The following is a 12,912-nucleotide window of genomic DNA, read 5'->3' as shown; positions in this document are numbered from 1 at the left end:
TATTTCTCTGTGGTGTGATATCCACCCAGGGGAACCACCTCTCCACCAGCTTTTCTTGCCCTCCACACCTTGACCACCTGGTTGAATGTAAACCAGGGTAGCATAACATGCTATCTCTCAGTGATACCACCCCCCACTTCCAACAGTTGGAGACAGAAAAGGGCTACCAGCTGGCTGCTCTGGTTTACCCTGCTGACCTCTGGTCCAAGCATTGCTGCAGGGTCCGTGATGGTAGACATGACCTCGTCAATTAATTCCATTGGAATATCCCCCATAACCCGGGGTTTCTTGGCCTCCTCCAAAGCATGAGAGTCATTCATTTTCCTCTTTTCTCCTGTGATGATCAAAACAAAAGGGCAAACAATGGGTGATCTTAAATACAAAGCAGATAATACGTGACAACTAATCCAGCTAATTTTTTATTAACATTGATGGGCATGGAAGTCAACTCTCCATTTACCCAGGAAGGGGTGGCTGTGGAAGATGGGAAAGAGAAGGGAGGAGGTCCCAATAATCACCAACCACAGATACATTCAGAATATTTTCTACTTTCTATGATAATTTTTTAACTTGCTATATGAGTTATGTGTTCATTTGCAAACGCAAGGGGTGATTTCAGTTATCACTGGTTATTAATCTCTAAATTTAGTCCCTTTGTGGTCAAAGAACATGGTTCATATGATAACAAAACATCAAAAATTTCTGAAACTTACTTTAGAACCTAAAATATGACCAATTAATTATAAATGTGTATTGTCTTCTTGAAAGTAATGTGTATTGTATGACTTTTAGGAGTAATGATCTCTGTATATCCATTAGAGTAAGCTTACTGATTATGTTTTCAGAGTTTCTGTATTTTTTTGATAGCTTTGTCCATTTGAACTATGAATTACTCAGAGATGTTACTTCAAGCCTTCAACTATTGGTTGATTGGGTTGTTTCTCTTTCCAGTTCTGGAAATTTTCTTTTATGATGTATGCATGCGTGTATATGTATAGGTACGTGTATATTATGTATGACTATATATATTTGACCTATACTAATGAAATGTTTATTTTGCTAGTGAATTTAATTTTTTCATTATAAAATAACCCTCTTGGGGTACCCAGGTGGCTCAATCAGTTAAGGTTCCGACTCTTGGTTTGGGCTGAGGTCATGATCTCATGGTTTCATGAGTTCAATCCCCACATCAGGCTCCGTGCTGACAGTGTGGAGCCTGCTGGGAATTCTCTCTCTCCCTCCCTCTCTTTCTGCCTCTCCCCCACTTGTGCTGTCTCTGTCTCTCTCAAAATAAATAAACTTTAAATAAATAAATGAATCCCTCTTTATCTCTCACAGTACTTTTTTGCCATAAAATGATACCCCACAAAGTGAATAGGGCCATTCTCGACATGTCACATGCTGGGAAAAGCCAGGCAAAGGCAAAGAGAACTTTTTCCCACTTTCTTCCTTAGATTACATGGTGGCTTGTTTGTCCTTTCTACTATCATGGTTGGTTTTTCCTCTTTTTTTCCCCCTGTCATAAATGTATTTTTACAATAAGTTTAAAATTCGTTTAGATGTTCAAATCTAATTATTCCTCACTTGTGAATCCCACTAGGCACATTTCCACACATCTTTAGTTAAAGGAGCAGAACAATGTAACGTATCTTGTCTATATGAGATGCTTCCATAAACATTATACCACTTATTAAATGGCTTTTGTTGAGTTCTTGTTATTATAACTCTTTTGTAGTTGTAAATGAGAATATTTTCAGTCATTTGACCAATATGCCTCCAAATTCTATGATTCCCCAAAAAGTAATGCTTTGAACTATTTATTTTGTAGCCAAGGTTTATAATAACATGCCCCAAACTCGATAAATTGCTGTTAGTGTCATTGTAAGAAAGTATCTGAGGCTACATCCAAGCTCACTGGCAAAGAGTTTCTGCATTGATGAGTGGCATCTCCCTTGGAAGTGAGAAAGTAAATGGTGGCACACATGTTAAATATGTGGTACTGCATTTAAAATTCTCTTCTTTCCTCTGGCCTGACACTTCTTTAATGTCAAGATTTGGTCATATCTTGACAAGATGTTAAGCCCATGGACAGAAGGACAACCTTCAAAACATTCTGTAACTAGGAAATGCCTTTAGGGTTAAGAGATGGTTTTGCCCACATGGCAGATTACATTAGCAGCCAAATTCTTTACCCTCCTGGTATCCACACTCTTGCCATGTGACTTTGTGGTTCTTCCTACAAAAGAAGTAAGAGTACGTTTCTCCACCCCTTGAATCTGAGTTCGACCATGTAATTGGCTTTAGTTGACAAAATAAGGCAGGGGTGATGGTATACCAGTTCTGAGTCCAGGCTTCTAGAAACTGTATTTCTACTTGTTCTCTGGTACTTCTGCCATTGTCAGAAGGACATATTCTCCTCCAAGAAAAGCAGCCCAGTGATCCCAGGAGGAAGATGAGAAAAATCTGGAACAGAGATGCTCCAGTTTAAGTGCTCTAGCCCAGAACAGAGCCCCCAGTCAATAGGTAGGCTCATGAGCAAGCCTAGCGAAGACTGACTGAATGAGGTTGGCTGAGATCAACAACCTACCAGGAAACACAGAATGAGTGAGCTATGATAATAAATGATTATGGCTTTAAGACTCTGCATTTTGGGTTGCTTTGTTGTTTAAGACTCTGCATTTGGGTTGCATTTTGTAACTAACCAATTCAGCTCAAAGTGATTTCCAGCCATAAAAATCCTGGACATACACAATCTGTAGCTGGTCTAAATCTACCTTTTGCACTCCTGAGATAACAGGACTTCTGTGGCAATCATTGCCCTCTCTTATGCCCCCTTACAAGCTTACCTGGGTTTGACTCAAGCCCAGAAGAGCCTTTGCAGGAAGGACTGGTGCTCCCTCCATTAGGTTGCTCAAGGGAAGATGAGTTTGAATTATATGAAATGGTCCCAGCTACAGGAGGTGGACTGATAACTAGCCCCAAAAAGAAAAACAGGAATTAGGTGACTCCTTTCTTAAGCAATAAGGAACCACGTGCACATGCAACCATCCCATTCCTGCCCAACACCACAACAAAATCATGTTTAAAATAAAAGCCATGGAGGGACACCTGGCTGGCTTGGTCAATGGAGCATGTGACTCTTGATCTTGGGGTCATAAGTTCGAGCCCCACGTTGGGTGTAGAGATTACTTCAAAATAAAATCTTTTAAAAATGAATTAATTAATTAATTAAAATGAAATAACAGCCATGGGGCCAAAATGAACATGATAATAATAAATGAATCATTAAATAAATAAATAAGTGGAGAGAAGGTAAAGGTCTTCCTTATAGGAGAATACCAATAAATAAAAAGGAAGGAATCATGGACGTTAGGGGGTAAAAAAAACATTTGACAGCCAGCATGTAATAATTGATTCAAGGAAGAATCATCTGTGCAGGCTAAACCTTGGGAGTATAATTTCAATGAAGACAGGCTAGTTTCAAAGTATCTCTCTACAAAAATACTTCTTTATTGCAAAAGGAAAGATGATTAACACTGCAGTGGAGAAACCATGTAAACACTATCATAACCAAGTGATCAAGTTTATACCAACAATTAATGAGGGAGGCCAACATCATGTGCCTCCTGAGGTCAGACAAAAATTGCTATAAACCACAGGATTGTGATTAGAGGCAAAAATGGAAAATAGCCTATAGGTTAGGTAATAATATTGCATCAAGCTTAAATTCCTTACTTTGATAACTGTACTGCTGTTAAGTAAGAGAATGTCCTTGTTCTTGGGAGATATTCACTGCACTCTGTAAAGGGGTATGAGGTTTGCAACTTTCAAATAGTTTAGAAAAAAAAAAAAGAAGGGAGGATGATAAACCAAGTATGGCAAAATGTTAACAAGTGGTGAATCTGGGCGAAGGATATAGAATATACCAGCTTTCTTTGTCCTATTGTTATAACTTTTCTGTAAGTTTGAGAATATTTACAAATTAAAAAAATTCTTTTCTTTTCTTTTTTCTTTTCTTTTCTTTTATAAAAGCCATTGTCAGAAATAGGATATTGCTTTGCCAGTGTGCTGCTGATTTGTAGCTAGTGTGGTGAGAGCAGATGAAGAATACAGATATTTTCAGTGGCACTGGTCACGTACAGGACAGAGTATAGCAGTAAAGCCAGATGCCCAGAGAGAACGTTCAACTAAGTTTCAATGCAGCCACAGTTCGGTCCCCAGAGGACGTTCTGAACAGCCAAGAAAGTGATGGAGTAAGTTTACAGAGAGACACCATTCCACAGCACGGAGAATATACCAGAGTGCCAGGCCATATATATATATATGTGTGTGTGTGTATATATACACACATACATATGGCTTTCCTTCCAGGAAACAGGCCTTCTGAATCTCAAAGTGCACTGGAGTGATTGCACACAAAGGGGAAGCTCTGGTTATTCTGAAGATATTTGAGTATCTTGCAAAACTTCAGAGCCATCATTACGAATGTCATTTATCACAGCTGCATAGATGTGCAGACATGCCAATTAAGTAGATGATTACACTCTTCTTTCCCCCCAGAGAACACACTGCAATTACAGTAAAAAAAAAAAAAAAAAAAAAAAAAAAAAAGGAGAAGGCAGCCTGTTTCTGACAGCTTTGGGTAACACTAAAGAGGACAATGCAGTTCAACCGGGTTACAACCTCAGCCACACAAATAAATGTGGAACTCCCCGAGAGTCAGACACAACCTCTGCCTTCTCCATCCTGTGCTAAGACATTAAATGCGCTAGAAGCTGAACACACCAGGGAGGCATTCCAGGAGGGCAAGGATTAAGGGGAGTTTTCACAAAGAGGAATCCTCTCTGGAAGACCCTCCAGCAAAGAACTCAGCTGATCCTGCTGAATTGCTTTGGTGTCCTCCTGCCTGAAGGAGGAAACTGCTCTTCACTCACTCCTCCCACAAGCGTCTATCTGCCGGCACATTCACAGCACATGCTAGAAAGCCTGGCTCGAGGTCTGGCTGGCTCTTCATGGGGTGTAGTAGTTGAGGAATTTCACAGACTGGGCATGAAACCCAATTCCATCACTTAGGAGCTCTGGTTGTGGGCAACTTGGTGCTCCTTTCTGAGCTTCTATTTCTCATCTATATAAAGGGGATAATAATACCAACTTCTCCGGGCTTGAGCTAATTCACTATGAAGCAGACTTCACAGGCAAGGACTTAATGGAAGTCTGTTATTATGATTGTGGCAAACAGCCTCTGACCACCACACTCACTGGAGACAGAAGACTTACAGAAAAAAAGTGGGGTTAGGACAGCACGAGGTAAGTGCTGCGTGACACAGCGGTTCTCAAATACGGCTGCACGTCAGAATCACCTGGGGAGCTTTTAAAATTCTCAATGTCCAGGCTAGACCAATTACATCACTCTTTTGGGAGAAGCCTCAGAAATCAATATTATTTTCAATCACAAGTGAGGCCACCACACAGCCAAGCTAGAAAACCAAAGATAAAATATATTCAAGGTTCTGTGAAAGTTTGGAAGAAAAGAGATGCAGTCCTTGCTGGAAGGCATGGGAGGAGCAAGGAGAGGGTTTGTGGGAGAGATGTTATTTGAAAACCAGATGAGATAAAGACAAAGTGAACAGCACAGGGACAGAGAGAGCAATACAGAGGACATGCCCAGTCACTACAGAGGATATGTCCGTAAATGCTAGAAACTGGGGTCTCTAAAAACAAGAATTCAAACAAAAAGGATTTGATCCAAACCAAAATACCTCATTCCCTAAGTACTCTGCTTTGTAGGGATTTAATTATATTTACATCCAAACTTAGGCGCTAGATAAGAAAAACATTATTAATCACCTTCTCAAATGCATTATGCTGAGTGAAAAAAGTCAGACTCAGAAAATGGTGTACCATATGATTCCATTCATATGACATTCTAGAAAAAGCAAACTCCAGGAACAAAAAACAAATCAGTGGTTGCCAAGGCTGGTGGTGGGGCAATGAACGAACTACAGAGGGTTGCAAGGGAATTTTCCGGGGTGAAGCAACTATTCTGTATTTTAATGGTACTGGTGGTTTTTTAACTGCATGTGTTTGTCAAAATTCACAGAACCGTACAGTAAAGAAGGTGACTTTTACCGTTTGCAAAAAAGATTTTTTTTTGCTAGAGGCAAAAATACTATACGCTGAGCTAGATGTACTAAAAACTCTAATATGGAAATTCTGCATTCTGCTTTCCCCACGGCCACATAGGAATGACTGCTTTGGCATCTCTTGCCAAACTTCTCTGAGTCTTCCTAGCGTCAAAGGCAGCAGTTCAGAGCCTCTCTCTGGGATCAGTGGGACTCTAGAAGTCACATGCCTTCTTCCGTCACAAAATACTAGCTGCTGCCACCCAAAGCAACGGCAAGGATGCTCTGGCCCCACTAGGAAGAACTTCACGACCTGAGACTCAAGATGGCTCTCCTCCACTCACCACCCTACCTTTACCCATGACAGTAACTTGCTGCACGAAACTGACATCACAGATTCCGAAACCAGACCAAGGCTTGATTCCTGGGCATATCTGGCCACTACTGACCAAGACTTTAAGTGTCTTTTTAAAAAGCCAGCATTTGACTACAGAGCTGAGCTGTACGGCATTTTACACCTCCTAATGTGCAAGCTAAGCAAACTCAATAGCACAAGGAGGGGTTGTTTTAACTGATTTGCACCTGCTCTCTTCATTAACCGAGATGCACATGTAAGATTTGCCAAGGTGTTACTTTTTGGCCGGCTCTGTTCTTCGATTTTTTGACAAAAAAAAAAACCACAAATAAATGCAGAGTGAGCTGTGACTAACACATTCTGGTTGTTCTCTGATTTATGCAAAAAGAAATTTACCTGTTTGGATTCCTAGCTGGCTGGTTCTAGAAGAGGCTGAGAGAAAATCCTGATCCCAGATAGGAGAGTTTTGACTATAAACTTCTTCTTCTAACATGGATAGAAACCTAGACACAAGAGTGAAAGCAATAATAAGATCAAAATATATTACTAATATATTACTAGAAGGATGAAAACCCTAACCATTTATGGCAAGCACCCCAACATCAGCCTCTCACCTTCAACTCAGAAATACGATCGCGAATTATGACTCAAATGATGATCTGTGGGTGGGCCTGGTATATTCAAATAAAGAAATGCATTTCCACAAATTTATTCTCTTTTGATTCTGCACAGATTGACATAACATAGAATGCACAGAGCATACATCAGTAGGAATGCATTCCACTGAGCATTCCTCAGTGAGCCCCAGAGCAAGATTCCCACCATCTATGTAGCTGTCATTGTTCACCGCAAAACTAGTATTTATCGAACGCTTGCCATGTGCCTGCACTGTTCTATGAACTTCTTATTGAATCCTCATACCAACCCAGTGAGTTACATATTTTATTTTTATTATCACACGCCTACTCTTACTACATGACAGACATTGTTCTACGTGGTTGATGTATTATTAACTCAGGTGCTCTCCTAACAAACCTATGAAATGGAACCCATTATTATACTCGTTTTACAGAAGAAAAACTTCAAGCAAAGAGATTAAATAACTGGTACAAAGTTCCACAACTAATAAACTGCAGGGCTAGGATTAGAATAAATGATTGAGGGGCACCTTGCTGGCTCAGTCAGAAGAGCATATGACTCTTGATCTAGGGGTTGTGAGTTCAAGCCCCACGTTAGGCACAGAGAACCAGGGTACCTAGGTGGTTCAGTCAGTTAAGCATCTGACTTTGGCTCAGGTCATGCTCTTGTGGTTCATGAGTTCAAGCCCCACGTTGGGCTCTGACAATGTGCTGACAGCTTGGAGCCTGAAGCCCACTTCGGATTCTGTGTCTCCCTCTCTCTCTGCCCCTCCCCTGCTCGCACTCTCTCTCTCTCTTTCTCAAAAATAAGCAAACATTTTTAAAAAAGAACCAGTGACTACTATGTTATACTTCCGGTCATATTATAAACCAAATGGATGAGACCTTGTTAGAAATACGGATAACCAAGCCCTACCTGGGCTTACTGAATTGAAGTCCATGAGAACAGGCCTGGGTAACCACATTTTGATAAGTACCTTAGACTTCTGTACACCAAAATTGAAGAACTATGATTTAACTACACACACAGATCTATACATCTGGTACTGAAGTACCTTCCTACAAGCCTCTTCTTGAGGCACATTAATTCTAGCGGGAGGATACAGAAAAGAGACTAAGAGCCTTGGGCTCTAGAATCCATTTGACAAGTTCAACACTTAATTTCTGTGACCCCTAGGACACATTCTTAATTTCCTCTTCCTCAGCTTCCTCTTCCATAAAACAGAAATATCAACAGTAATTCCTGTGCAGGGTAGTCGTGAGGGATACGCTGAGGTGCAGGCGCGAAATGGTGCCTGACCCCTAGTAAATGCTCCACTCATTTGTTCACCAAACACTGACCGAGTGTCTACCCAGCGCCAGATACTGTGTCAGATGCTGTTAGGACAGAGTGAACAGAACCACCACCTTGCCCTCCCGAAGTTCACATGGCAATCATGTAACAAAGGTTGAATATGAAGAGTCTGCTCTCCTGTCTCTGAAATTCTGAAATCTACAAGCTCTTTAAAAAAATATCTTCCAGGGGTGCCGGGGTGGCCCAGTCGGTTAAGCCTCTGACTTCAGCTCAGGTCATGATTTCACAGTTCGTGAGTTGTCGCCCCCCACATCTGTCTCTGTACTGAGCTTCAGATCCTCTCTCTCCCTCTCTCTCTGCCCCTCCCCTGCTCACTCTCACTCTCACTCTCACAAATAAATAAACATTAAAAAAAAAAAAAAAAAAAGATCTTCCATAACCCATCTGGCAACAATCTGACCCAAACAAACATAAAACTATTTATAATTTTTATAATTATAAATGGATTTGATTTAGGGGGATTGCCTGCATCCCTAAAGCCATGATATATAGTATGCGTTATTTTTAATTTTTTTTTGTTTATTTATTTTTGAGAGGGAGAGGGGCAGGGAAGGGTTAGAGGGGGTTGGGGACACAGAATCCGAAGCAGGCTCCAGGCTCTGAGCTGTCAGCACAGAGCCTGAAGGGGGGGTTCAAACTCACGAACGATGAGATCATGACCTGAGCTGAAGTTGGACACTTAACCGAATAAGTCACTCAGGTGCCCTAATAATATATGTGTTATATATTACCTTTACAAAATATTGTAAATTTGAACTGTGAAACATTAGTATCAAGGTTTTGGATAACTGATCAAGGATCTATATCATCCTCCTCATCACCATCACTAAAAGTACCACTGTTCTCATTTATCAATGACTGCAAAATTCTAAATGGTTTCAGGGATAGGAGAAGCTTGCTTTGCATAAGTGAAAACAGATGGGGGAAGGTCCTAAGGGGTCTTTTTACTTGCTGCTCGGGTTAAATCTCAGATTTAAAAACAAACCACTTGAATGAACACCTACCTGCACTCCATAGTTTAATTCATGGTTTCTAGAAACTGCATGAGTCACTTCTACTTCCTAAGCAAGCCACCATTATCTTACGTTTTAAAACATTTTAGTGTGTTTCTTACCAATTATGGAAAGGCTGACAGCAACACATTGAGATCATTTTGATCTTGCTGATGAGAAAGAAGGTGCCTGAGGTCTTTTCCTCTTTTCCTACCTTACACAGCCCTCAAGATTTTCCCAACTGCCCTTCATCACAGAAGTAAATTTCCTTTCCTTTTCTAGGCTCTTTCTCTATCAGTAATTACACGGTCAGAACACTCTTCACAAAGCCCTCCAAAGACTCATCAAGGAATAATGCCATTAATAATTTAGGAAAAATAATTTTATATGCACATGTATGTGTGTTTTATGTATATACGTAAATACATTTATTTCATTGTAATAAAGAACAGCCTCAGAAATGTCATGAGAAAGTGCTTGCTTTATGTATATATATATAAACACACACACACACAAATATAAAATTGTATATAGAATAAAAGAACACACTACATGGAGAAATAGAGAAATATCTAAAAACACTAAAAGTAGTTCAGAGTGGTAGGGCTATGGGGGAGTCATTTGCTTCTTTGTTCTCTCTTAATCAAAGTTTCGTATTTTCATCAGCAGGTGCATTTATCACTTGTAGAATGAAATACAGACACTAAACATTTTTTAAACAACCCTGTAAGTAGGTGGATGGGAGGAGAGGCACGAGTTAAAGCCAAGTGGAAGAAAAGGGCACATAGGAGGAGGACAACAAGGACGTAAGCCCCGCAAGTACATGTGAGAGCCACAGCCACCCCGCACAATGGCATGAAGCCAGTCACAGCTCTCAGTCTGAGACAGTGCCCAGGACCCACACAGCACCTCAAGCTTCAATATATATGATTCAGCTGCCAAGGCTGTGGGGATAAATCCCTATTGGGCCCAATGTTGTTATATTCAATGACAAGGGATTTCAAAGGAGAAGTGGGTGGTAGTTTTACCCTACCATTAGTAATAGAGAAGGAAAAAAAAAAAAAAAAAAAAGCAGCACTGATTTTTTTAACTCGGTAGCAGAAGCACGCCAGAACTATGGGATGAAGGAACGTAACACGTTATAATTAGCAAATATCTCCAAGAAGCAAGATGACTTTGCTATGGGGGAAAAATTGTTACTATGTTAGGTAATTAAAATTTCTCTTTAAGTACCACAAAAGGTGGGGTGGGGGGGGGTCCTCTTTGTTCCTTGGCTTGGAGACAGAGAATGACAACCATAATCTGAAAGTGTAAAATGCTGCTTATGTGGCAAATGTAATAGAGAAATAAGAAAATTGCTTTAAATCCCTAAGGAAAGCTAAAAGGCAGCCACTGAATACACGAGTGTGCCCGGAGATCATAAGCCATTTAGGGGTAAACACCCAAACTCCAATTTCAGTGGTGCTGAACCTTCTTTCCTGGAGAACGCCAAAGTGTTCGTGTCATGCCTGTCTCAGGTACCAGCTGCTTAATAATACATTGAAAATCAGGTAGCTAGGATTTATGTACAAACATTGGGCATTCAGCTAAAGCTCATCAGAATTACCCATGATGCCCTCTACCCACGGCTCAAGATTTGTGTTACACTGCCAAGGAATTTTCAGTCAATTTCTATCAAAAAACCATTTTTGTGGTTGTTTTAGACCTAACTTATTCTTTAAAATTAAAGCTATGTTGGGGCGCCTGGGTGGCTCAGTCAGTTGAGCATCTGACTTCAGCTCAGGTCATGATCTCATGCTTTGTGGGTTGGAGCCCTGTGTAGGTCTCTGTGCTGACAGCTCAGAGCCTGGAGCCTGCTTCGGATTCTGTGTCTCCCTCTCTCTCCACCCCTCCCCCACTCGTGCTCTGTCTCTCACACTCTCTCTCAAAAATAAACATTAAAAAAAATTTTTTTTAATTAAAGCTATCTTTCCTGAGAAACAAACTGGGTAATACAATAATTGTAACTTAATAAAAATCTAGTTTCCCTGCTAAAACAGGGTATTATCAGTCTTTGGTTAAAGAATATCTCCTTTCTCCATCTCTTCTCTACATGAGCAGTTCTTAATGGGCGGGGGAAGACAGACTCTATCATACCTAGAAAGTCCTTTCAAATTATACCTTCGACTTCCCCAACACCAAAGTGCTGCTCTGGGCAGAATGATGCCCCAGAATGAACCGTCTCACTCATGTCTTGCTGTCACTGCTCCATGACAAGTTGGCCACTGCATCCTCAGCCCCTCTCATGAGCAGTCAGCCTTTTAGCTTCAACTTTTGGTTCTTAGCACTGAAAATGCACTTCCAATGTCAATGTTACAGCACTGCAACTCCCTATTCCTTTGACACACTTCTTTCATTTGAAAAATACATAAGTGATTATTTATATGTTGGAAGATCTGGCAGGTACAGAAAGCAAGGTGCATAGGAGTCAGGTATATTCTCTAAAAAACTGAGTAGAGGGGCACCTGGGTGGCTTAGTTGGTTAAGCGTCTGACTTCGGCTGAGGTCATGATCTTGCGGTTCATGGGTTCGAGGCCCACGTCAGGCTCTGTGCTGACAGCTTGCAACCTGCTTCAGATTCTGTGTCTCCCTCTCTCTCTGCCCCTCCCCTGCTCTCTCTCTCTCTCTCAAAAATAAACATTAAAAATTTTTTTTTAATAAAGAAAAAGAAACTGAGTAGAGAGGTACAAAGATCATTTTAAAGGAAGCCTCTCTACTCCTTTCCAGCCCACTGGTGGGGTCTAGTTTAGAGTGAGGGGGCAGGCCGACTGTGGCTGAGGCAGGAGTGATTCACCAGGTCTTAGAAAGGGTTAGAGATCTGGGATGGAAAAAAAAACCAGCAAACTAAAGTTGTCCTGCACCACTTCTGAGTAGATGGAAACTGCTTCTACCACTCTCCCCCATGGTCCCCTAGCTTCCTGGCAGCTTCCCCATCCCGAGACCCAGACACAATGACTCGGGTGGGATGAGTAGGGGCTCAGGGAGCTACAACTGCCAGCAACACAGATTGCAGCTAATAACAGATGCGTTGTGCAATTCCCAAGACGACTCACAAAGGGAGGTGAGAAGGAGAGGGTCCCTTCTCCCTCCTCCCTGGGACGCTTTTGCTATCATTCCTGACCTCGTGGCTGATACAGGCTTTGGAACGTGTGCATCGATCTCAAGCTCCAGGATCAAAGACCTGCAGGAGTGCTCTCTTACTTTGGGAAGTGGGTGAGGATTAGAGTTCGTTTCTCAAGTGGCAGTTTGTCTTTTTCCTGCCTCGCCTGCTCCAGGAGTTGTCGTCTCATAACTGTGAAGACTGAGCGCAGCAGTGTTCTCCCAAACACCTGGGTGGTTTCATACCGAGGTAGACTGTCACAGAACTGGGGCACGTTGCAGTAACACAGCCACCTGTGGTCAGAGGAGACAA

At 41.4% G+C, this 12,912-nt stretch overlaps 1 protein-coding gene across 1 annotated transcript in view; it reads right to left on the bottom strand.

The window, feature by feature from the left end:
* KAT2B (lysine acetyltransferase 2B) overlaps positions 1 to 12,912 on the bottom strand; it is a 103,291-nt gene that overhangs the window by 29,186 nt on the left and 61,193 nt on the right. Inside the window, exons 6-9 of the mRNA XM_043595506.1 lie at positions 12,702 to 12,893; positions 6,874 to 6,980; positions 2,847 to 2,972; positions 198 to 334 (exon numbers count right to left, since the gene is read on the bottom strand). Of these exons, the coding sequence (XP_043451441.1) occupies positions 198 to 334; positions 2,847 to 2,972; positions 6,874 to 6,980; positions 12,702 to 12,893 (562 nt within the window). The remainder of the gene's footprint in view (positions 1 to 197; positions 335 to 2,846; positions 2,973 to 6,873; positions 6,981 to 12,701; positions 12,894 to 12,912) is intronic.

The sequence above is a fragment of the Prionailurus bengalensis genome, chromosome C2, assembly GCF_016509475.1.
Source record: "Prionailurus bengalensis isolate Pbe53 chromosome C2, Fcat_Pben_1.1_paternal_pri, whole genome shotgun sequence".
NCBI classification, from domain to species: domain Eukaryota; kingdom Metazoa; phylum Chordata; class Mammalia; order Carnivora; family Felidae; genus Prionailurus; species Prionailurus bengalensis.
This window is presented reverse-complemented; position numbering and strand designations above follow the sequence as displayed.